The sequence below is a fragment of the Equus przewalskii genome, chromosome 2, assembly GCF_037783145.1.
Source record: "Equus przewalskii isolate Varuska chromosome 2, EquPr2, whole genome shotgun sequence".
Lineage (NCBI taxonomy): Eukaryota > Metazoa > Chordata > Mammalia > Perissodactyla > Equidae > Equus > Equus przewalskii.
Window position 1 is genome coordinate 22,879,948 of NC_091832.1, and position 26,076 is coordinate 22,906,023.

Genomic DNA, 26,076 nt, shown 5'->3' on the forward strand with positions numbered 1-26,076 from the left:
GGAGGATGATACACCTTTGTGTAGTGGTCGGTCAGGTCTCCTGGGGGTGGTGAAGTTTAAGCTGCGACCTAAAAGATGAATAGGAGTCGGCCAGACCAGAAGATGGGGAAAGGATGCTTCAATCAGAGGGAACAGCAAGTTTGAGGACTCAGAGTGAGCAAGAGTGGGGGACAGTAAGGGAACCAGATGGAGTCTGCTTGAGCTGCAGCATCATTTAAGGGAAAGAGTGGCAAGAAGCCAAGCCTGGGAGAGGAACAGGGCCAGCTCATGGATGGTCTTGTGCACCACGTTTAGGATTTGGGGCTTTATCCAGAAGAAGCGTTGAAGGATTTTAAACAAGAGTGGCAGGGCATTTTTGTGTTCTTGAAAGGCACAGATTGGGAGGCCTAGATTTTGGGAAATGGCTATTGCAGTGAGAGTTAGAGAGCGAGAGCGAGAGGGAGAGACAGAATGTAGAGATTAACTGCTCAGGAAACCAGAGGAGGCCCCTTGGATGAGATGCTCTGTGAACTGCATCTGGAACAGTGAAAAGGCTTGCTAGGTCAAGAAGGTGGAGGAAGGGTATTCCAGGCCAAGGGTCAGGCATTGTAAAGGCCTGAAGGGGCCTGGGCTGTTTGTAGATGATGAGCTGTTTGGTGCGACTGAAGCAGGGTGTGCAAGGGGGTGGGGCTAAGATGAAGCTCAATGCCAGCATCCCTACGACCATGGCCTCTGGTCCGCTCCTAAAGAGTGGTTGCAGAGGGACAAAGATACGGTTTGACTGTCCCTTCTCCCATCTGTCCAGACAAGGTACCCCTGCCAAAAGTCATGCATAGAGCTGGGTCAGAGTCCGAAGGTAGACTTGGGTACAGTCGGCTCTCCAAGTGGCAAGTGAGACGTCTTCAGTGGGCATGCGCGTTATCTGCACGTGTGGCTCTCCTCTGCATTTCCTCCTAGGCCACTTCCATTAATTGCATGGCTTTGACACATCCATATCTCCAGCCCAGAGCGTGCTCCCAAATTTCAGTCTACAGCCCTAATTGCCTTCTGGCCATCTCCATCTGGATGTCCCACTGGCCTCTCCAACTAAATTTGTCCAAAATTGACCTTATCAGTCAATAAATATTTGCAGAATTGAATTGAATTTTCCTGCCAAACTTCTCAACAGAGTTATCTCCTCAAAATTATCATTATTTGTAGACAACATGGTTGTGTACCTAAAACACTCAGGGGAATCAACTGAGAAATCTTTAGAATTAATAAAAGTTCAGAAACCCAGATGGATGCAAGATGAATATATAAAAATCAATGGGGTTTCTGTATATCAGTAATAACCAGCTAGAAAAAAATAATGGGAAAAACGTCATTCACTAGAGCAACAAAAAGTGGATAGAATGTCTGGGATTAACCTTAACAAGTGACTGGGACCTATGTAAAGAGAAGTACAAATCTTTACTGAAAGATTAGCTGGTATTTATTGATAACTTATAGTATGTGGATGCTGTACTGAGCATTTACCAATTTAGCAGATATTATCACATTAATCTGTACAACCATTCTAGAAGTGGGTGCTAATTTTAAAGATGTCAAAACAAAGGTTTTAAGAGTTCACATAAGTTGCCCACGAATATAATGATGTGCTTATGTGGCTTCTCCATTAGTAGACTACCTGAGATTTTATTCATATTTTTATCTCTAGCACCTAGCTCAGTACTTTCCCATAGTACACAGTCGATACATATTTTTGGAATAAATGGATGAGTAAAATGAATTAATCTTTTTATAATATTCAGACAACACCTATCAACGTCATTTGTCTGTGTATTTATGGTTTATTCTGGCGGTGGCTTCCTGACTCTGTAAAGAGTTAGTACAAATTGATAAGAAAACTAGTAAGAACTTTTAGAAAATTTAAGTATCTAAAATTTAGACACCTCTGTATTTCAAAGATCATAAAATTAAAACGGCAAAAGAACTACAAAACATGTATGCAATGCATATGATGGATAGAAGTCATAAATGTGTAAATCAACAAGAAAAAATAAACACCACAATGGAAAATGAGCCAAAGATTTCATCAGATACTTCCTCAAAGGAGGAATTAAAATTAATAGGAAAAGTTGGAAAAAATGTTGAATCTGAGTCATGAAGAAATGCTAAGTAAAACACAATCGCAGTTTTTGCACCTATCCAGTAGGCAATAACTTCTCAATCAGATAATATGCCATGTTGGCAAAGAGGCCTTGAGATGGGCACTCCTAGACCGGGCTGTTGAGAATGTCATGGGTGCACATTTTCTAGAAAGTATTTGGACGATCCAGAGCCGAAGCCTCAGAAATGTTCACACCCTTTGACCCAGTTCCCTGCACTTTTGGAAGTCTGTCCTAGGGCAGTCATCCAAAAAACAAATGCATCAACGACAGCCGGAAAAGTCTAGTTCTCTGAGATTGTTCTTGAGCCTGAAGTGGGTCTTGGCCGTGTTTGGGTGCTCCCTCGACTAGAGGCACAGGTGAGAGAAGGCAGATCCATCCCAGGGACTGAGAAAGAAATGCAAGGTGCCCTCAGATGCAAGTCCGTAGCAGCATCCCTGTCTACAGGGCAGCCAGCTGGTCACTTGCGGTGAAGAACAGATAGCCTTTTTCTTGGCAGAAATTCAGCATTTCATAGGCATGAAGGGACATTTAGCACTTTGGGCATGGGCTCCCGCTCGATTAGCGTTTCAATCTGGAGTGGCTGCTCTGGGCTGTAACTTTCTCCACTCACGAACATACAGTTGATTTCAGGGAGCCTTCCAAACGAGTCAGCCTTCCAGCCCTAACTAACCGTCTCCGACAGTGCCTGCCACAGAGGTCAGGCAGCCTAATGTGGACAACACCCCCCGACCGCCGAAACCAAAGCTGGATGCGGTCACCGCATAAAGTGAACCTTCATTCTGGGACTCTGGCCATGGAAAAGCATTTTCCACTGCACTGACCGGCATTCTGTCACCAGACCTTGCAAAGAGTTCAACTCTTATTTATAACAGAGAAAAAAAAATTCAGAAATCATTTAAATGTTTGACAATAGGAGAATGGTTGAGTAAATTCTAGTAAAGTAAATTCTAGTTGAGTAAACCCTGGAATGTTGTGCATCTGTTTAAAATGCTGTTTATGAACAGACTCAATATCTTGGGGGAAAAGCTCATGTTATAATGTTTACTGAATTGTTGCAAAAGAAAACCGAGAAATGACCTGAATGGCCATCAACAGGGAAGTGGTTGAATAAATTGAGATACATGCATACCGTGGAATATGACACATTTAGATAAAAAATAGCTTAGATATGTATCTACTGACCTGGAAGGTGTCCCTTACAGGTTTTTAAGTGAGAAAGCAAGTTGCAGAGAAATGAGCTAAACAATGATTTTATTTTGAAAACAAAATCATGAAAATTCTCCTGGAATGTGTCCATTTGTTTGCATGAGAGAGAAGAAGGTTAGAGAGAGACACATATCTGCCTGTCAACTTCGGTAACTTCAGATCGTGTGGAAGGGAGGCAGACTGGAGATCAATTTTTTTTATACATCTTTGTGTTGCATATATTCATATCTATGCATATTACAAGTACACATGGCCTTTTGTAATTTAAGACTGTAGAATAATTTACCGAAAAAAGAGCACACAAAATTATATATCCACAGTGTGATCTCAACGATGTGAAATATGCTTAGAAAAATCTAGTAAAAAATTGAAAATCTTAACAGCGGTTGCCTCTGGAAGGAAGGTAAGATTATAGTGTTTCCTCTTTTTTATTCTTGGCTGTATTTTCCAAATATTCTCCAGTGAGCAAATGTATAAATTATTGTTTAAAAGGTAATGGCCTCCACCTTCTCTCCAGCCAGTCTTGCTTTACTTGTTACAATCTGGTTTCTGTTCACCTTGCCACCTGCCACCTACCTTTGCTGAAATTCATGTGTCTATTCAGCAAATACTTATTGAATTGTAGGCACTGGGGATACAGCAGGAACCAGGGCAGAGCTCCCACTCTCAGTGTTCTTACTTCCAGAGGGACCATTTAGACATCAAACTGAGTGACCGCATCCAAGACCCTCATCTTGGCCTCTCTGTGGTGCTCAACATATCGACTCACTTCTCCTGTAGGGAGCTGCCCTCTGGTTCTCTTCCCACCTTCTGCCTACCTCCCTACCCCCTACTCTGTCACCTCTCTTGTTTCCGTACACAGAAAGCGTTCCCAGGGGCTCTATTCTGAGCCTCCTTCACTTCTTTCTCCACAGCGGGAGATACTCTTCATGCCCGGATTCTGGATCCGAAACTGCAGACCTGCGCAAGTCTGAGGCGAGGCAGTAGTCTGGAATGCTGGGCATGGTGGTGAATGTTGGTATCAGTGGTCCTCCAGGACGTGAAGGAGGGTAGCCCTTAAGATGTGGCCCATGTAGGGTCTGCACTTCAGACTCTGTGCCCCACATAAGCATGGTACTGCCACATGGATGTATTTGCTTATGTCTGTCTATGATCTGGGAACCATACAGTCACAGGGTCTAACCTAGAGGAATGAATGAACGAACAAATGACATGATACAATGACATCAGATGCAGATTTTAGAGACAAGAGCTTGAGTAGATCTGGTGTCTGCCAATGAGGGGAAATTCAAGGAAATGAACTAGTGGGCTGTTTTGAAGGATGTGGAGATAAAGCTTAATTTCATTATTATTGGTTGAATATTTTTCTGGATTCTGGGCCACTTATGTCTTCTTTTTTAAACTAACTTGTTCAAGACCCCATCCAATTTTTCAATGATAGCACTTGTTGTTTTCCTATTGATTTGTAATAGCTCTTTCTATGTCAAGGGTATAACTTTTCTACCTAATTTTTTTGTATGTCTTTTTGATTTGTTTCTGTTTTTGACATATACATACGTTTTGAAAATATCAGTCTTGTAGGATCCTCCACAGCTTTCATGTTCAGAAAATCACAGTCACGGGGCTGGCCCCGTGGCCGAGTGGTTAAGTTTGTGAGTTCTGCTGCAGGTGGCCCAGTGTTTCGTTGGTTCGAATCCTGGGCGCGGACATGGCACTGCTCATCAAACCACGCTGAGGGAGCGTCCCACATGCCACAACTAGAAGGACCCACAACCAAGAATATACAACTATGCACCGGGGGGCTTTGGGGAGAAAAAGGAAAAAATAAAATCTTTAAAAAAAAAACAAAGAAAATCACAGTCACATCGTTATTTGCCTATATTTTCTTATTATTTTTTGGCTTGATTTTTAAAAAAAATTTCTAACTCTTTACTCCATCTGGAATTTATTTTAGTATATGCTGTGAGTTGAGGAGATAACTCAGTTCTTTTCCCAAACAGTTAATTAGTTGACCCTGCAAAAATATTTTTCTCTTCTCATTAATTTTTTAGTGTTGTCTAACATGTATTTCAATTTTTGTGTGTATTAAGGCTCTTCCTGCAGTAGCGTTTCCTCTCCTGCCTGTCTGCTCGTGGACAGTCTCCACACTATTTTCATAAGGATCACTTGGTGATTCTGTTTAGTATCTTGTAGGGTGAGACCATGAAATCTACTACCTTTAAAAAAATAGGCATTATCTGTGACTGTCTATTTTTCCAGTTAAACTTGGGTACCATTTTACTAAATTTAAAATGGATCATCGGGCTTTTGATCAGAATTGCATTAAGCTGATAAATTAACTTTTCAATAACTTTTCAAAAGGTTAATATTCTAAATTAACCTTTCAGTGTTTAGTCTTTCCACTCAAGATTATACTGTCTCTCCAATTATTCCAGGTTTTTTTTATCCTTCTCCAAAAGTTATTTTTGTACAGTGCCTGCACGTTTATTAATTTTATTTCTATTTAGCATATGCATTTTGTAGTTATCATTAAGAGCTTTCTCTTTATATTTTTATCTGTCACTGGCATATGGAAATGTTATTGATTTTGTGTATTTATTTTGCGTTTGGCTACTTGAGTGAAATTTCTTATTAGTTCTAATAGCTTTATAATTGATTCTCATGGGTTTTCTTGGCACACTAATACATCATCTGCAAACTATGTTTTTGCTGGTTTCTTTCTCATTTCTTTTGCTTGTGTCACATGGCTTGGCTCTTCCAAGAAGGCGTAAAGTCTCAGAGGAGATTGTCGCATTTCTCTCTCATTCTTGATCTTAATCAGGTGTTTCACCAGAAGTCTGATGTAGGTTATTGTTCTAAAATGGATGCTTCATCATAGTAAGGAATATTCTTTTTCCTAGTCCCAGATGCTTATTTTAATCAGGTTACATGTCTAATTTTATTAAATGCCCACTTAGCATTTATTCAGAAGAACTTAACCTTTTTTCTCCTTTAATGGGATACTTTGTCTTAAGAGATTTCTCAATATTAAAGTCATTTTAGAGATTACCTGTCCTTTGTTAGTTAATCCCTAAAGTGGGCTTTTAAAAAAAGCTAGTGTTGAGTTAATTTATCAGCATCACAGTTAAGACGGTGGATCTGAAGTGGACTGCTTCCGTTTGAATCTTGTCTGTGAGTAACAATATGACTTGGGCCCCGTCTTTAATTTCTCCTTGTCTTAAGTCTTCATCCGTAAAATGGAGATGATATGAGCAGAACGCACCTTATGGGGCTGTTGTGAGGATTAAACAAGTCAATATATGTAAAGTTCTTAGAAGAGTGTCAAACGAAACCTTAACAAATAGGAGCACTGTGTTGAATTATTGAGAACTTACCATGTGCCTGGTCCTGAGCTTTGGGTGTGGGTTCAAAGATGGGAAAGCTCACAGATGGTCTGTCTTCTGACGGAGCTTACAGCCTGGCAAGAAAACAGATGCTTACGATATAATCACATGGCAGTGTGGAAATTGGCTTCTGTGATAAGCACTACTCAGGAGAGGTTCTGGTGTCATGAGAGCGTGTAATAGGGGGTCTAACCAGTCAAGGAGAGACACTTGACTGAGATTGGGAAGATAAATATTCCAAGAAGGGAGGGAAGAGTGTTTTAGGCAGAGAGAACAGCATATGCAAAGGTCCGGTGGCTGTGCAGTAAGAGAGTGGGGCAGGTGCAAAGGGCTGAGAAGGGCAGGGTTTAGCTGCAAAGCTGGCGGACATGAAGCTAAGAGGTCGCTAAGGGCCAGACCATGCAGAGACGCTCATAGACCTTAAGCGATTTTTCCTTATTGAAGAGCAATGAGGAACCTTTGCAGGTTTGATGTAAGTGGGGGAGGGTAAGAGACCTGATCAGATTTCTGTTTTGAAAAGACACCTCCAGCTGCAGTGTGAAGAATGAGTTGGCAAGGACGAGGGTAAATGTATATGACCAGTTAGGAGCTTATTACGGCAGTCCAGGGGGAGGTTGGTGTGGGGTAGGGGGAAGTGGAGATAGAGACAGGGCAATAGATTGATCATGGGGTTGTGACGAGAAGAAAGGTTTCGGGACAGGGTGGGTGGGGGACATGATGACCCTGAGCATCCCACGTTGGGTCTGATCTCAGAGGGGAGGTCTAGCCTGCTCTGTGAAGTTGTGAGTCATCAGTGCACGAGTGCGGAGGTCCTTTAGGCTAGAGAGAGAGGAGGAGAGGCCCAACACTGAGCCTGGAAAGGAGCCAGAGAAAGAGCAGTGGGAGGAAAGGAGAGTGTGGTGGTGTGGGAGAAAGCCTGGGCCCACACTTCTTGAAGTGTGGTTCCCAGGCAGGAGCATCATTGCATCACCAGGGAGCCAGTTAGAGGAGCAGGTGCCCTGGCCCCACATGGATGCTGTCGATCAGAACATCAGAATCTACATTTCAGCCAGGTCCCCAGGGGATGAGCAGGCACAGTGTGTGCACTGTGAAGTCTGAGATGCTCTGGTCTGGGGGGAGTGTTTCCAGAAGGAGGGTGGGTGTGAGCAACAGTGTTAGAGGCAGCTGAGAGAGTGGTCAGTTAAAATGAAGACTGAAGAGTATCCGCTGGCCCCTCAGTGACCTCAGCAGCCCTGTTTAGGTGGATCAATAAGACCAGAAGGCAGAAGTGACAGGGTTGGAGAGTGAGTGGGAAGTCAGGAAATGGAGGCAGAAAGTATAGACAGATTGTTTTTCTAGAAATTTGGTTGTGAAGGGGAAGAGAGAGACAAGGCTGGAGGGAGATGAGGAGTGGAGTGGGGATTGTTTTCTTAATGAGAGTCTGGACCACATTTGAAATGGGAAGTTTCCAGCTGAGAGGAAATGATTGAACGTATGTAACATATACAGGAGTGAAATAGATTTCAGGTTCCTGAAGATTAGGGAGGGATGGGATGCAAAGGGCACGTGAAAGGGTTATGTTTAGATCAAAGGAGGGCTAGCTCCTGTGTAGGAGAAAGGAAGACTGCTGGTGCAGGCCAGCCCCGTTTGGAATTGGGAAGACAAGGGAATCCCCACTGATGGCTTTTATTTTCTATGGAGAGCGGGAAGAGAAGACTCTCCTGGAGAGTCAAGAGGCTGCGGAAAATGGAGAAGGTTTGAAATTGTCCTTCTGGTGTTTAATGTTGTAAAGGAAAAGCCTGAGTTCCACTTGGTCTGGCTGCTTTTTAGTGCAGACTCTCTGAGCCTTAAGTTCCACCTCACAGGTTGTTCTGAGGCTAGAATGTAATGATGCACGTGTTGTCACCTGGACAGAACACAGCACAAGCTAGCACGAGGTCTGTGTCAGGCACCTGTTTTCCTTCCCTGTGTGCCACAGCTGGGTCTGGCCCAGAGGAAGCACTTGGAAAAGTGGGTTAATGATTCTCTAACACGTTGCTCCTCTCTCTCTGGAAGCTTCTTGGAGTTCTTCTGGCTACACTGAACTGCTCTCTTTCTCTCTCGCAGGCCAGAACTGCACGTTCCAACTGCAGGGTCCCAATGGGACGGTGGAGAGCCCGGGGTTCCCGTATGGCTACCCTAACTACGCCAACTGCACGTGGACCATCACCGCGGAGGACCAGCACAGGATCCAGCTCGCGTTCCAGTCCTTCGCCCTGGAAGAGGACTTTGACGTCCTATCGGTGTTTGACGGCCCGCCCCAGCCAGAGAACCTTCGAACCAGGTACCACCTGCCCTCTTCCCCATAGCCAAGAGCTGGGTCCCTGGGCCAAGCTCGCTGAGAGGAAGGACCCGCTGGGGTGAAAGGTTTATGGTCATCAACAAAGACCTCCATTTTTATGAGGCCCGCCCTCAACTCCTCTGCTTTCTTTACATTTCCCAATTCCTTTTGCTGCCTAGAAGTACCCAATACACAGAACTGATGAGTAGGACATTAGGGAAGACTAGACAGAAGACATGAAAGAGAAATTCAAGTCTTTCTACTGAAACTGGGTTTGCATGTCTATGTGTGTATGCGTGGGTATCTGTTGGTGTATATTCTTTGCACACACAGAAATATTTGTTTTCTCCCTTTGGACCCAGCAGATATGAGTTGAAAACGAATAGAGATTATATCTTGCATCCTGTACTTGAAAACCATCATGCTTTGTTGGAATTTGCCTCGCATTTGCGTGAGCTTGGCTGTGAGTGTAGAATCAGGAATTTGGAGAAGTTCCCACTCACTCACGCCCCACCGCTGTAGATGGGAGAGGAAACTATGGAGAGGGTGAGACTGCTTTTCTGTACCCCTGAGCTGCCTCCCAAGACAGAGGGTTCACAGGGAGGGGGGTTACCCCCTCTGCAGAACGGGCAGACAGCCACACAGTCGTCGCTCTCCAGGTTTTCTTGACCTGGCGGCCTGCCATGCTCCATCACAGGCCTCATCCTGGTCCTGCCAGCCAGGCTTTGGGCTCCCCCAGGAGCCAAAGGGCTAATGGCTTACCAGCCAAGCCCTGGGGAGCCCGGGATGCTAATTAGTGGTGCATTAATGAGCGGTTCTCTGCCAAGCCCTTAACCTCGAGGCTTTGTTTAAGATGCCTCTGAGCCCTTGGCTTGCAAGCTCCTGGAAAGGGTCACAGACATTTAAAGGATGGTGACAGCTCTCTTCTCTCTCGCTCCCTGCCCTCTCAGGGCAGTGCAGAGGTGAGGCTGCCAAGCCTGCAGCAGGAGTGGGGGTATCTTGGGCCCCCTGTGACTAGTAGTTCCTCCTAGACAAGACAGGGCTTACCCATCTTCCCTTGACATTCGGCAGGGTTTGGCACAGAGTGGATGTTCAGTGACTCTTGGGTGAAGGGACTGGAGGCCTCTCCACTCACTCATCCCACAAATATTTCATGAGCATCTGTCGTGTTCCAGGCTGGCCTGGGTGCTGGGAATACGGCAGTGAGCAAAACAAAGTGACTGTCTTCACAGAGGTTACATGCTAATGGGGGAGATGGGTACGGACTTGAATACGTGCTTTTAGAGTTCAAAGACATCAAGGCTAGAGCTAGAAAGGAGACTGGGATGGGATAGTGCTTAAAACAATGAGACTGATGAGGTCACAAGGCAGTGAGTCCTCACCATCGGATGCTGAGCTCAGGGTGATGCCATTTCTGGGTACCTGCATAGACTTTTGATGAATATTTAGTGATTGTTGAAAGATAGAAAGTCAAATCAGGCCAACTGGGCACTTGATGGGGGTGTCGACGGCTGGAGGCAAATGCTCCAATTCCACCCGCTAGAGTTAGGAGAAACTGACGAAAATAATGGTGACAATGTGAAAGCAGTACGTTGTTCATCCTTGACAAACATCATTTAGACAATAATAAGAAATTAGAAAAACTGAATAATATCGATAACATGAATTTTTTCACCCTTCAACCACAAAATATATGTTCTTTTCGAATACTCATAGAACATTTGCCAAAAAAAATGATGTTATAATGAGGGAAAAAAGTGAACAAATTCTCTCTTCCAGCTTTCCTTGTTCTTAAGGCAGGGTCCACACATGTGTGGTCAAACCTCTGTTTTCAGACATTTGGGTTTTCTGGCTCTGAGAGAGAGGTATAGAAGACCCATCAGAGATGAGATTGCTCTGGCCTGGAAGGGTGGGGATTTCCATAACCTGGGGAGGTGGTCCTGGCAGGAGGGGCCTGGATGTATTCTTGGCCACAGGACAGCCCCCCTGGCCAGCCAGCCGAGTTTGAGGAGGAGACTCCCAAGGTGGTACCTTCACCAGGTCGCCCCTGCTGGGGCTCCTGATCTCTGTCATCTTCCTGATGCGCTCTCTTCAGTTCATTTCAGAACGTTTATCGCTTTCCCATGCAACATTTCTACCTCCACAGTACCTGGGATCACGTCCTCTTTCTTGCGTCTACTCCTGTGCATTTGCGTTTTCTTTCTTTTTACTCAGTTAGTTTTGCCTGAAGTTTGCTTATTTTACTGGTCTTTTTAAAGTTCCAACTCTAGAGCTATCAATTTTATTCTTTCTCTATTATCCAACTTATTGATTTCCACTTTTATCTTTACTCGTTCTTTTCTCCCACTTACCTTAGGCTGATGCTGTTCTTTTGCTGATTTCATGAATTGAATTAGTTTCATTATTTCTTGTTTGATAATAAAAACATTGAAAGGCATTTTTCCCTAAGTGCCACTTTGACCATATTCCATAAATGTTGATGGATGGTCATTATTTTAGAAATAGTCTCTAATTGCAATTTTGTTCCTTCCTTGACTCTAGGGTTTTTTCCTCCAATTTTCCAGTAATATTTTTTAGTACTTAAAAAATTATTATATAGCTATATTGCATTATGATCAGATTATGATTTCTACTTTGGAGAATTTGTTGAGCTTTTTCCCTCAGTATATGATCATCTTTTTGTAAATGTTCTGTGAGTATTTGAAAAGAATATATATTCTATGACTGAAGGGTGAAAAAATTAATGTCATTAATATTATTCAGTTTTTCTAATTTCTTATTTATTGTTTAAATGATGTTTGTCAAGGATAAGCAATGTATTGTTTGTGCATTTTCAACGTTGGTTTTCCCAATTTCTCCCTTTATTTCTAAGTTTTTACTTTCTACGTTTTGATGCTACACTCTTCAGCATGTATTTTTAAAAGTTAGATCTTCAGAGCAAATTCTATATTTTTTCAATATAAAACTTATTTTTATCTCCAAATGTTTTTTTGCCTTAAATTCCACTTTGATACTAAGATTTACCACCTTCATTTTTTTAGGTTTGTGCATATAGAGTCCATCTTTGCCAATTCCTGTATTTTAATGTTTCTATGTCTTTGTTTTAGGTGTGTCTCTTAGTACAACAGATAGTTGGATTTTTATTTTTATATCTTCCCTGAGGGGCCGGCCCCATGGCCGAGTGGTTATTTTTTTTTTTTTTGAGGAAGATTAGCCCTGAGCTAACTACTGCCAATCCTCCTCTTTTTGCTGAGGAAGTCTGGCCCTGAGCTAACATCCGTGCCCGTCTTCCTCTACTTTATATGTGGGATGCCTACCACAGCATGGCGTGCCAAGCAGTGCCATGTCCGCACCCGGGATCCGGGCCGGTGAACCCCGGGCCACTGAGAAGCAGAACGTGCAAACTTCACCACTGCACCACCGGGCTGGCCCCCTGGCCGAGTGGTTAAATTCGTGCGCTCTGCTTTGGTGACCTGGAGTTCACCAGTTCGGGTCTTGGGCTCAGACATGGCACTGCTCATCAAGCCAGGCTGTGGTGGCGTCCCACATAGAGGAACTGGAGTGACCTACAGCTAGGATGTACAACTATGTACTGGGCCTTTGGGAAGAGAAAAAAAAAGTGGAAGATTGGCAACAGATGTTAGCTCAGGGCTGATCTTCCTTATTAAAAAAGCACACTAAAAAATCTTTTTTTAACAGGAAAGTTTAATTCACTCACACTCTGGGGTGATAACTGATATATTTGCTGTTGTGTAATATTTAATACTTACTGTGTTGTTGCTTTTTTGGTGAGGAAGATTTGCCCTGAGCTAACATTTGTTGCCACTCCTTTTTTATTTTGCTTGAGGAAGATTAGCCCTGAGCTAACATCTGCACCAATCTTCCTCTACTTTGTATGTGGGATCCCCCAACAGCATGGCTGATTAGTGGAGTAGGTCCACACACGGGATCTGAACCCACAAACTCAGGCTGCTGAAGCAGAGCGCACGGAACTTTAACCACTCGGCCGTGTGGCTGGCCCCAATACTTACTGTTTTTAAGCAGTCTTACTATTATTTCCTTTCTCTATCTTCAGGTGCAAGTTTTCTTTGCCTTCCCTGTGATTTTTATTGCAGTTGTGGTTAAAGTTACTTCTTCAGAATACATTTTAAGTTGTATTTCTCTGTCAACAGCTTGTCGGGTTAGCCTTTTTCATAATTGAGTAGAAATTACTGCATATTGTAGAAATTCCTTAGTGTTTGTAGCATGTGGGTATCTGCTGCTTTCCTAGTTTACCACATGGCCGTATATTTTCTCTCCTTTTTTACGCCTGTGATTATTCCTGTAAGAATTTAGCGGGTCAGGTTGAAGGGGAGTTTAACATGTTGTCTCAGCTTTCCATCTTGAACTGGAAATTTCTCTTAAGATTTTTATTCTTTTTGATGCTATTGTGAGTAGAAGTATTTTTAATTTAATTTTTGGGTTATTCATTGCTAATCTATAGAAATACGGTTGGTTTTTGTATATTTATCTTGTGTCCTGTAACCTTGCTGAACTCATTACTAAAAGTTCTAATAGTTTTTTTTATATCTGCAAATAAAAACAGTTTTAGTGCTTCCTTTCCAATCTGGATGCCTTTTATTTCTTGTTTTGCCTAATTGCACTGGATAAAATCTCCAGTACAAAACTGAATAGAAATGGTGAGAGTGGACATTCTTGGCCTGTTCCTGATCTTGAAACATTCAGTCTTTACTGTTAAGTATGATGTTGGCTGTAGGTGTTTGGTAGAGGCCTTCTAATGAAGGTTTTTATGCAGAGGATTTTGGCACGATCTGGCTGCAGTGCGGGAAATGCACTGGGGTGGGGGCCATGTTGGTTGACTGCCAGGGGCCAGGCAAGAGACACTGGTAGCCTGAACAAGAGCAATGAAGAGAGAAGGTGGTGTGGATTTGTATGATGTTATGGGAAAGCATCGTCCCTGGACTTAAGGGTGGATTTATAGGGACTGTGGAGTGGGAATAAGAAAAACGAAGGGGTGAAGGATGACTCCACAGTGTCTGGCTTGGAAGCAGAAAGCAAGCCAGATCAGCCCGTGGTGAATTCCAGGCTCCAGGAAAATGTGGTCTTCACGGCGTATGAGGGCATTTGCTGTATTGATGTTTCTCTTCATCTGGTAGAACAGGTAGGTCACCTCCTCACACAGTGTTTTCCTGTGAGACAATAGGGTACAGTGGGGGCACGCCTAGATTTATACCCAGCTAGGTTCTACATTTATTAGTGCTGTGACCCCTGCAGAGTTTGGCTTCTCTGAGCCTCATCTATAAAACGGAGGTGACCCTGACTCGCCTTACAGGATTGTTGTATGTGAGCCACCTGCTGCAGACCCCTGAGTGCTCCATAAACATTATCTGCTCCTTCCTGCCCTTCTGTTCCTAGGACTAGGACTTAGGGTTCTAGCGGGCTTTGGTGCCTGTCTTGACACTTCATCTGTGGCCGATCCATTAGCCTACGTAGATCAGGGAACAGCAGGGCTAGAGGACAGACACTGAAGAAGGAATTGGGCTCAGGGGCATTACTGATCCCACAGTAGCCCAGCAGTGGGGCAGGACTGCCAAGAAGCCTGTAGCAGTTTCTCTCTGCTTGATTCACTTGGGCTTTCTGTGTTTATTGTTTAAAACTTGACAGACGTAAGTTTTCCAATTCTGCTCTCTGTGCGTTTTATTGCATCTCTCTTTTCTCCCCTTACCTCCTACTTTCTGATCTTTTTCACTTTATTTATGAAGCATTCCTGCAACAGGCTGAAGTGTCACCTCCCCACCCCAAACCGCACCCTCCACCCCCTTTAACACTCACCTTTCTCCTGCCTGCTTATGGGCTGTGTGGTGAGCACTGAGCTTCCCTCCCACTCAGATTCTCAGATCTCTAAGGCTGGGAGTCAAGCCTTCTCCCACATGTTGCTGTGGCAGATCCGTGCCGTGAAATAGATATCTTGCCAGTGCATGACATGACTTTGAGTTCCAGCTCCTTCCTAGCCACCTGGCATGGGCAAGTCACTCCGACTCGTATCCTCAGTTTTCTCATCTATGAAGTGGGTAAATCAATATCTACCTTACAGGTTGATTGGTGAGGATTACACGAAATAGTGTGTGTAAACTGCTTTGAATTGTGATAAGATATAAACAAAAGGAATACTTGTATATTTGGAGAAAAAATTAGAAAACGCAATTTAGCCAAAAGGAAAAAAAAAAAAACCCTTCAATACATTTGTAAGTTGTTATAAGCTGTAGAGCATTGGTACTCAAGTAAAGGCGATTTTGACCCCCAGGGAGACGTTTTTGGTTGTCACAACTGGAGGGAGCCTATGGCATTTGGTTGGTCCAGGCCAAGGGTGCTGCTGAACGTCCTGCCATGCACAGGGCGGCTCCCACAACAAAGAGTTATGTGGCCCCAGATGCCGGTAATGCTGAGACTGAGAAATCTCGAGGTGGGGTGACTGAGGAGGTAAGGCCATTAGCATCAGACATACCTGGGTTCTAATCCTATTTCTATGTCAGTGACCTTGGACGAGTGAGTCTCGCCTGAGCCTCAGTTTCCTCCCCTGCAAAATGGGGAACTGTCAGGGATTCTCTGTATTGACAGCAGCACCTGGCATCGTTAATGAAGAGAGGCGCCAGCAGGCACTCTGCGCACAGCTTGTTCTATATGCAGATGCCATTCATCTCCCAATGACTCCCTTTCTCCACCAGGAGTTCGTAGCCATCTTCTTGAAAGCATCTCACATTTCATCTAGAGCTATTCACAAGCAGCAGCATCCCAGGGTGCCAGAAGGCAGCGTCTGGCTGCTTGAAATTAAATTTACAATAGAAGCTGATCAGATTCTTCTCATAATGGATCAGGGTGGGAAACGGGAGTAGGAGCTGGACCCGAAGGCCGGGGAGCCTGTAGGAGTTTGGAAATTAGCAAGAAAAGAACAAAGAGTCTTCCAGATAGTGCAGTGTCAGCCCTGCCTGGATGAGTTACTGAGACAATCCCCACATCCCTGCTTTTGCACAATTAGATGGCCTCTCTGTGCTGGCAAACATCCTATTGCGTCGCTGTTTAATGCGAAATGAAGTTTTCTAATGGAACACGAACAAACATTATCTATGGAGATGCTGCTAATAAACTGCATCACTGTATATTGGAGGGTTTATAGGGAGCTGGTGATGACTGCACCAGTTAAGCACAGCTAAGCATCCCTTAATTTAGACATTTGGGCTCAAGTTATGGGAAACACTACAACTCGTTCCCTCATTACTGGCAGTACACATTCTGTCATCAGCCTAAGGTGGAATGCAGCTTTAGTCATCTGGAGCCAGTTACAGGTTTCACTCAACTGACGTTAGACACCTGTTTGGAAGTGGTAAAAAATCCACAAATTTGCCAGATTTACCATCTTCTTATAAATACATATCACAGCAGAGGCCCCTAAAGGACCTGCCTGTTGGATTCCTTAAAAAGTGTGCCTTGCACGTCAATAGGGTTGTCCTTGGAGGGTTCCCTCCCCAGAGTGCCTTGAGAATGTGCTCTTGTGGGCAGGAGGTGGCTGGAAGGAGCCCTAGGCAGGAAGGAGCATTCCTTGTATAGATTGAAACAGTGAGAGGATGCTGGAAAGGGGAAAGAAGAAAGGATGACTCTGAACACCTATTACGGGCCAGCCACCAGGCTAGACACATTTCTTCATTCATTCATGGTCATTTATTCAACATTTATTGAATATCTACCAGGAACGCCAAGTGTTGGGGATACAACTGTTAACAAGACAATCTCTGCTTTCAAGGAACCGTCTCTTTTGGGAGATAGATAAATTAGCAGGCAACGATAGTCCAGGATGCTCGGCTCTGTGTCTGAGGAAGCTGATTTGGTCTTGGGGAGATCTTTGTAGACGCTGATCTGTGGGCCTGGGATGCCCTCCCTCCCTCTGCCCTTTTGCTTAGTTATCGTTTCTTCATTCTTCACGTCTCAACTCACTTGTCACTTCCTCACCCAGGGAATCCTCTGAGACACCTGTATGTCTCAACCTGGTCATACCCTCCTGTGATACCCCCTCAGACTACCATGCATCCATCCTTCATGGGTTCACATGTGCATGTGTGTGATTATTTGATGTATGCCCATCTCCCATGAGACTGTAAGCTCCTTGATTATAAGAACTGTTTCTATTTTATTCTCCATTGGATCTCTAGGGCCTGGCTCATAGTAGGTCCTCAAAAATATTTATGGGAATAAATGAATGAATGCTCCCTGGAGGAAAGAGTCCGTGACAGGGCATGATGGGAGGGATGGGGAGAGTGTTTCCAGCCAGGAGAATAGTATATGCACATGTCCAGTCGAAATCGAGGGAAAGATGAAATGCAGAATGGCAATGGGTTCATGGTGGGTGGGGTGTAGAGGGGAGATGGGGACGTGGCTGGGCCAGATCATCAGGAGCCCTATACGCCATGCTGGGGAGCTTGTCACATATCCTAAGGGAAGTAGGGACACACCAAAATGTCTTAAACAGGCATTACACGTGTTATCTAATAACTCAACAGCCCCCCCCTGGGCTGGGTAGTATTCATTTTCTTTGCAGAGGTTAAATAAGTGTCTGAGGTTTCTAGGCTGCCAAGTGGCTAAAAGAAGAAGGGACCATGGGTCTCCTAGAGCCAGAAACCAGGCTTTTTCCTCCACACCAAGATGCCTTCTTACTGCTTTGGATCCATTAGCATTCATTCCATTTCCTGTTAAAATATTCATCCCATTTTCCTTTTTAATCAGTTTCTTTAAAAAAGTAAAAGTAACAGGAACTCACTACTTTAAAAAAAGTCAAGCAGAGCAGCAGGGTATGGAGTAAAAATCTCCAAGTGCCTCCTTCCTCAGGCCCCTGTCCCCGCCATGCTCCCTGGCGGTAGCCGCTGTTAACAGTTTGGTGTGGGTCCAATTTCTTCTTAAATAAAGATTCATTAAACTGCCCATGAGGCTTATTGGGACATCTATCAGCCCTTTAAAAATTGTTCTGATGAATTAAGTGTAAACTAATTAGAAACATGGATTCAATTACCCTCGAAACACACAAGGGTTTAATAATTAATAGGAAGAGGGCTTGAGGCCAAAGGCATTATGGATTTTATCAAACCCCTAACATCTGAAAGTAAATATGCTTGATTCACCCTAAATGCTGGCAGATTTGGAGGCAAACCTATTGGTAGGAGCTTTGCATTTAATCAGTAAAGTTATCTACGATTGATAAGGAGTCAGCTCAAGTGCGTAGAGGCCGGAGCCTGCTGGTTATGGCTGGACTGGGCAGCAGCCTATCTTGCCGGGGCCCTGCAGTCAGCGTTGTTCATGATCTTTCACCAGGCAAGCTTGGGGGGATCCACTGAGGTCCCCAGTGAGATCACTGACCCCAACTATGGGCCCAGAGCATCTCGGGAGCAACACTGGCCAAGCAACACTGGGCCAAGAAACACTGCAGGACTTTTGGGGGAAACATTCTGTTTATCCCCTTGAACTGTGAGTTATGATGACTTAGATGGACTTAGAGGAGAGTCAGGGGGTTGGAGTAAATATTAACCTGTTGTGCCCCAGGTGCTTCGTGTACCACATCTTATTTGATCCTCATAATATTCCCGGAGGTCAGAATTATTACCTCCATTTTTCTTGCCGAGGAAACTGAGTCCCAAAGAGGCTACGTGGCTTGGGGCAGCTGTATTCAAACTTCCAGATCTGCTTGTCACCCAGTTTCACACAGGTGGGCACAGCTCCACAAGGGCTGAAGGAGTCTGTGAAAGGGGAGGAAGCAGGATCTGCCCGGCTTGTGGCTTGGGGCAGCCATGTGCTCCATCACCTAATGCCAAAGGGTAGGTTTGGGCAGACGTGGTGGGGGAGGGTTGGCAGCAGGTGATATACAAAGCCAGGTGGGCAGCAGTGTCGGGGTCCTGAGCAATCTCTCCATTCACAGTAGGACTCTGTGGTTCAAGGTCAAAGTCAATTTTTGTGGCAAAGCCTCACCTTGCTCCTTTGCCAAGTCTGCTATTTAATGGCAGCCAAAATTTAAGGCCCCGTGGAGCCTGAGTCTGTGGCCAAAAGGCTGTGCTGCTTACACCCCTCCCCATGATTGGTCCTGCCCACAGCGTTATCAGGTGTTGGTCAAAGATGCGACATTACCCCAGAATGGATTTGGTCACCCCTTGACCCTTATCTTCCCCTTTCTTGCAAGTGGTGGGTGACAGGGGTGTTGCTGAGATAGAAAAGTGTCTCCTTCTTTATCCTCTACTCTTATTCCCTGAACCTTTGGGACAGCAGAAATTGCTGTTCCAGGGAGCCTGGTAACCCAGGGATGTTGTCCTCAGTGCAGAAGCAGATTTGGACATGTAATTCTAGCCTTTACTCTGTTTCTTTGTCAGCAGAAATGGTACCCAAATGAACATCTCCTAAGTATTGAGCTCCTTGTTCCCTGCGAATTAAAATAAATGTAAAAGTAAATCAATTCCCAGCTTTTAAGTGAACAAAGAGCCCAAGTTATTGCCTCCTTGGGTGGGTCTGAGCTGCCACACGATGTGGGGCCCAGAGCCAGGACAGGGGCAAGGAGACCTGGCTCCCTTCCAGCTCAGCAACTGGTTTGTTTGTGATCTTCACCGAGTCCTGTCCTCCTTAGGGCCAGCTGCATCTTCCTAACTTATAAATTGAGGTCTTAAGTCCAGGAGAACTCCAAAGCTTCTTCCAGCTCTGAAATCGTATGATTCAGTGATGCCAGAGATGTATGTAGCAGGACTATAAAATACCTTTGATCTTCTCAGATTATTTCTGCCCTACTCAGGTACTACTCTTGGCTCTTTTAAGAATTCCACCATTTGTCTTTGGCGTCAGGGTTTATTTTCCAATGGCTTGTTAAGCAGTGTGGCAGAGAAGGCTCAGCGTCCACCATCATTCTTACTCCTCTTCCACAGTGTAGAGTTGTCCGGGGGAAGCAGCTGCCCAGCCAGGGATGATATTTCCCAGCCTCTTCTGCATCTAGGTGCAGCCATGTGGCTTAGTGGTCAGTAAAAAGTGGTCAGAAGTAATGTACCTCCCTCCCAGGCTTGGCACAGAAAAGCTCCCCTGTGATCTTCTGCTCTCTCTCTTTCTCTGGAGACAAGAAGCCTGAATGCCTGGATGGCGGGGGATGAGAAGTAAGCCCTCCCCTCTGCCCCAGCTGAGCACACAGTGTGGTGTGGCGGTTAGGAAAGAAGCTTTCAGCCAGCCTGCCTGGGTTCAAGTCCTTGCTCTGCCTCTTACTGGCTGTGTGACTTTGAGGAAGTCACTTCTCTCTGAGTCTCAGTTTCTACATCGCAAAGTTGGGATTATAGTTGTATCCACCTTGCAGGGAAGCTGTGAAGATTCAACTACCCAGAAGGCATGATGTATATAGAAGATGCTGGACATGTGGTAAGCACTCAGTAAATGTTAATCGTCTTGTCACTATTGTCCTGTCCAAAGCTGACCTCCTCCAACTACCTTCCTCTGCCTTCCAAGCCACCATCAGCTCTTGCCTCGATGATCACAACAGCCTCTTACCTGGGGTCCCTGCTATCGCTTCTGTCGCGTTCAGTCAATGCCAGAGCTAGAGGGATCTTTTATTTTTTTACTTCTTAAAGAATAATCTTTTAATTAAATAAATAAAAGTAATTTTGGATTTACAGAAAAGTTATGCAGGTGGTACAGAGAGTTCCTACATACCCCTCACCCAGATTCCCTTATTATTAATATCTTACGTTTGTATGGGACATTTGTCACAGTTAATGAACCAATATTGACTTACTGTTATTAACTGAAGTCCATATTTTATTCAGATTTCCTTAGTTTTTACCTAATGTCCTTTGTCTCTTCTAGGATCCCACCCCGGATACCACATTATGTTTAGTGGTATCCTGTCTCCGTAGGTTCCTCTTGGTTGTGACAGTTTCTCAGACCTCCCTTGTTTTTGGATGACTGACAGTTTTGAGGAGCACTGGTCAGGTGTTTTGTAGAATGTTCCTCAGCAGTTGGGATTTGTGTGATATGTTTCTCCTAATTAGACTGGAGTAATCTTGTTTTGGAAGGAAGATCACGGTTTCATGGCATCGTGTCGAGGATACACACTATCAACATGACTTATCCCTGTTCATGTTGACCTTGATCAACTGGCTGAGCTCACATAGGTCAGGCCCCTCCATTGCGAAGTTATTCGCCCCTGCATGCTGTCCTCTTTGGAAGGGAGTCTCTGTGTACAGCCCATTCCTGCAGAGTGGAGAGTTGTGCTTCATCTTGAGGGCAGAGTATCGATATAAATTACTTGGAATTCTTCTGCAGGGGAGATCTGTGTATTTTCCTCCATTTGTAATTTGTTTATGTCTATATGAATTCATGGGTATTTATTTTATAGCTTGGGTTATATCCAATCCTAGTTTATTTATTTTGTTGCTCAAATTGTTCCAGCTTTGGCCATTGGGAACTCTTTTCATTGGCTCCTGTTTCTTTTGGTATTTCTCCATCATTGTCAGTTTTTGTTTTTGAGGTTGTTTTTGTGGTTGTTGTTTCACCAAAGCTCTTCATAGAAATGAGCCTTGGTTCCCTTAATTGGAAAATGGTGTTAGAAACCAAGATCTGGCGCCATGTGTACTCATTACTATTGGGACATCATTGCTTCTAGGCCCTCTCAGCAGACATAGCAAGGAAATATATGTGTGCATACTAATGCGCAGATACGCACATATCTATAAATATTTTTATTTGTATCCATCTAAATGTGTTCAGCTAAATATGAGTTCATACTGAAGTTTCCAACTGTAAGCCATTCACACATGGGTCATTCTATCCTCCTCCCCTTGCTTGTCTGGAACCTTCCACTCCAATAGTGAGAACCCTGGCTCCCACCATCTGCCATCCATTTACTTGACTGTTAAGTACCAGGATATACGTATAGTGGTATCAGAACTGTTAAGCCGTACCCTCATGGGAAATGACTTTATCTGCAAGAGCACAGTTCTTATGTGCAGTTCCTTTTATCTTTAGTCTTTGCACTCATTTTGAAAGCTACTTAGATAAGCACCGAGAAGAAAATACTCATCAGGGAATGGGTGTGAAGTGGAAGGGCTGAGATTTTAATAGAGTGGCCAAGGAAACTGTCACTAAGAAGGTGACTTTTGAATAAAAGCCTGAAACGACGTGAATTTGGTGTCTCTGCCAATCTTCAGGTGGCTCCAGGGCACTTGTTGTGTTGGGTTGTGTGTCTTATCTGTGTTTCCTTTCTCAGGGCTCAGCAGGTATCATTAAGGAAATTTCTGGGAAAGGAAACATTCATCAGTAACTTCAGGTGACATGATAGACACTCAGGCACATGTTATGGCACCTGTCCCCCAGGAGCTGTGCTGACTGGGGTTCCCAGGGTAGCATGATGCAGGCAGTGAAGACAGTGTAGATTCATGTGACTGGTGAAGTCATAGAAGTGATTTCTGACCTCATGATGCCCATCAGCATCTTGGAGGCTGGCAATGCAGTGTCTTCAGTCCTGCCCAAAGGAGACAATGTTTTCACAAGGTTTATATCGGTGAGCTTCTCTGCACCTGGCAAGGGCTTTCACCGTATCCTCCTGATTTTGTCCTCATCACCATTGACACTTTCATCCCTTAATAAGCAGTGACAGCCTTATCAAGCAGCCTTATCAAGGAAAGAAGTTACATTTGGTTCCACCTTCCCAATTTGGTTATTTTTGTCCCAAAGGACTCTCACCTAGTGATCTGGGGGCTTTGTATGTCCTGGCCAATCGGTAGAGGCACCTCTGACCTCTCTCTTCTCCAAAGTCCTGCAGCCACATATCACAGACAAGGTAGATCTTAGACTTATCTAAATCCTACACAGCAAAGGGGAAAGGTGAAAGAGACGGCTCTGACAGTCCAGCTGTATTTCAATCATCACAGCAATTCATCATGGCCCATAGATAAATTCAGAAAGCTAGAAATCTGTCAAGGCCCTTGGTAGGTGGCAGAATGAAGACAAGAAGAATTTTTGCAGACCAAGACAAGTTTGGAATTATCCATCAGCTGCGAGGCTGTACGCTTCAAGTGCCTAGTTTTGCTCCTCCCAGCTCTGATTGATTATTTAAGCTGCCCAGACGTATTATTTACGTCTCTCAATAATCCAGTAAGTGGCTTTTTTGGTCCCAATTTGCAGAGGAGAAAGCTGAGATTCAGAAGGGCAGGCACATAAGCAGAGTGCTAATAAGAGGTGGCCAAGTTCTCAGTGTTTTATCCCTGCTCTGAGTCAGTGCCTTCCAGCCATATGGACTGCTGGTCCAACGAGGGACAGGAGAAAGGCAGCCTGAACACAGAGCCGTCCATCCTAAAGGACACCGATGGGTGAGAGGGAACCTCCAGAGATCTGATTCCCCTCCCACAGGCCCCCTCCCCATTTTTGAAATTTACCTGAACTTGGGCGAAAAAGAGAGAACGGAGCAACTGTCTCCTCTCTGCTGTGCTCTTCCTCCAATGTAAGTTAGGTGAAGACCTCAACATGGCAAATTATTTGCAGAATCCCCGAAGGAGTGGGTTCCTTCTATTTTGGAGTATGTAGAAGAGTAAAGATTTTCTTTAATTAGATAGTGCCGGCTAGATTTAATTAAAGCTTCAAACCTGCAATTTTCTTTGTTTGATTGATCAGTTGGTGCTGATTGCCTGGAGTAATTATGAAGGGGGAGGTGGCGTTTTCAAAGTCTGGTGGCAATCAGAGGCAGACAGACCGAGTCAACTCCTGGATAGTTGGCTGTCAGAGTGGATTCTGAAAAGGTTTAAATTGCACAAATGTTTGTTAGCGGGTCAAATGGAAAATAAGGTGTCTAAACTGCGCTTTTGTCTAAACCACGCTCCCAGCCGTGTGCCTCTGTAGAAAAGTTCCCTTCTCCCTCCTTTCTTCAAGTGTAATCACGCCCCCGAGACCGGGCGGTATTCTGTTATTTTTATCTTTCATTTGTGAAATAATTAAAGTACCTTGTGGGGAGTGTCTCATAAAGGGCTTTTCAAATTGCTAGAACCCAAGGAGGGTCAGGAGAGAAAGGCAGCCTCTCATAAGCTCAGTGAATTTAGGGAACTCAGAAGGAGTTTTGAAGCCAGGCAGTCCTGGGTTTGGATCCTAGCTCTCTGACCTTGGGCAGCTTCCATTTCTCTTTCCTCATCTTAAAAGAGGGAGAGTTGTTACGAGGATCTGATGAGCTGGTGGGTGTATATCTAGTGCCCAGCCTGCAATGGGTTCTCAGTGATGTCTGTCCCTTCCCCTTCCTGTGTTCTGTTGCCTTCTTGAGGCATGAAAGCTCCTACCATGAAAGCTCCATGAGCTCCTGGGATCAGAGCCGTCTCACTCACCATTACAAATAGCCCCTGATGGATAGCTTGGTACATGGCTGGGCTCGACAAATATTTGTCCACTGGATGAATCAATGAATGAATACCCTGTGCATTTAGGTCCCCCCAAAAGTAAGCAACACCAGTACAGGGTGGAAGAGGTGACTCCATTCATGAAACCCTGAGGGGACTTGGTCCCCAGTGGACACAGTATGAAGAGTGGTGGGGCTGCCACTTGAAAGCATTGGTGGGAGAAGCTGTCCTCTTTTCTTCTGAACTGGTTAAACTACACCGGGAGACTGAGTTTACTTCTCAGTTATACACTGGAGGAGGATGCTAAGGATGATGGTCAAGACTACTGCAGTGTAGGGGCTGGCCCAGTGGTGCAGTGGTTAAGTTTGCACGTTCCACTTTGGCAGCCTGGGCTTCACTGGTGCAGATCCCGGGTGTGGACATGGCACTGCTTGGCAAGCCATGCTGTGGTAGGCATCCCATGTATAAGAAAGTAAAGGAAGATAAGCATGGATGTTAGCTCAGGGCCAGTCTTCCTCAGCAAAAAAAAGAGGAGGATTGGCAGCAGATGTTAGCTCAGGGCTAATCTTCCTCAAAAAAAAAAAAAGAGGTAAAAAAAAGACTATTGCAGCATAGAAAAATGTTTGAGTCAAAAAGCAAATCAGGCCACAGAATGGCCTGGGCATTATGTAAATCACTATGTAAGAATATATATACAGGCAAAAGACTGGAGGGAAATATAGCAGCATGCTAATAATATAGATATTAGGATGACTTGATTATAAATGATCTTCTAATCTTTATTTTAAAAAAATTAGGGGGGGGGCTGGCCCTGTAGCTGAGCGGTTAAGTTCGTGTACTCCACTTTGGCGGCCCAGGGTTTCACCAGTCTGGATCCTGGGTGTGGACCTAGCACCGCTCATCAAGCCATGCTGAGGCAGTGCTCCACATAGCAGAACCAGAAGGACCTACAACTAGAATATACAACTATGTACTGGGGGGCTTTGGGGAGAAGGAAAAAAAAAAGAGGAAGATTGACAACAGATGTTAGCTGAGGGCCAATCTTTAAGAAAAAAAAATACATCATTCTTTAAAACAAAAAATTGGGGGGCTGGCCTGGTGGTATAGTGGTTAAGTTCATGCACTCCACTTCAGCAGCCCAGGGTTTGCAAGTTTGAATTCCAGGCGTGGACCTACACACTGCTCGTCGAGCCATGCTGTGGCAGCATCCCACATACAAAACCGAGAAAGACTGGCACAGATGTTAGCTCAGGGACAATCTTCCTCACCAAAAACACCCTAAAGTTTGCACTGTAGTTGTTATTTACACAATAAAAATGCATTTTCAATTAATACAAATTAAAATGTAAAAGAAAAGGGGAAACCTTGACTATATTACTCTCCACCCATACGCAAATGAGGCCATTGACAAACTGAAATAAGTCCAAAGGAGAAGGACCAGGATGAAGAAGGGTTTAGTTTCTGTGGCAAGATGGAAGTTGAAGGACTTTGGGGTGTTTAGTTGGAGGAAGGAGATTCCTAGGGGAGATGATGTCCTGGGCAAAGGACACAAAGACCGACATCAGATGGTGGCGCTCAGGCTGTGAAATGGACGTGACAGGGGAGCAAACTTCAGGTCATATCTAACACGCGTATCTATCAAGAATTGGGGCTCCGTGCCTCAGGATGCACCG

The 26,076-nt window shown here is 44.5% G+C and overlaps 1 protein-coding gene across 4 annotated transcripts in view; it reads left to right on the forward strand.

Annotated features, from left to right (window-relative positions):
* The window catches only part of CSMD2 (CUB and Sushi multiple domains 2), a 592,849-nt gene that overhangs the window by 50,741 nt on the left and 516,032 nt on the right, over positions 1–26,076 (forward strand). For all 4 annotated transcript variants that reach the window (XM_070594988.1, XM_070594992.1, XM_070595001.1 and 1 more), the window contains exon 2: positions 8,807–9,023. In XM_070594988.1, the coding sequence (XP_070451089.1) occupies positions 8,807–9,023 (217 nt within the window). The remainder of the gene's footprint in view (positions 1–8,806; positions 9,024–26,076) is intronic.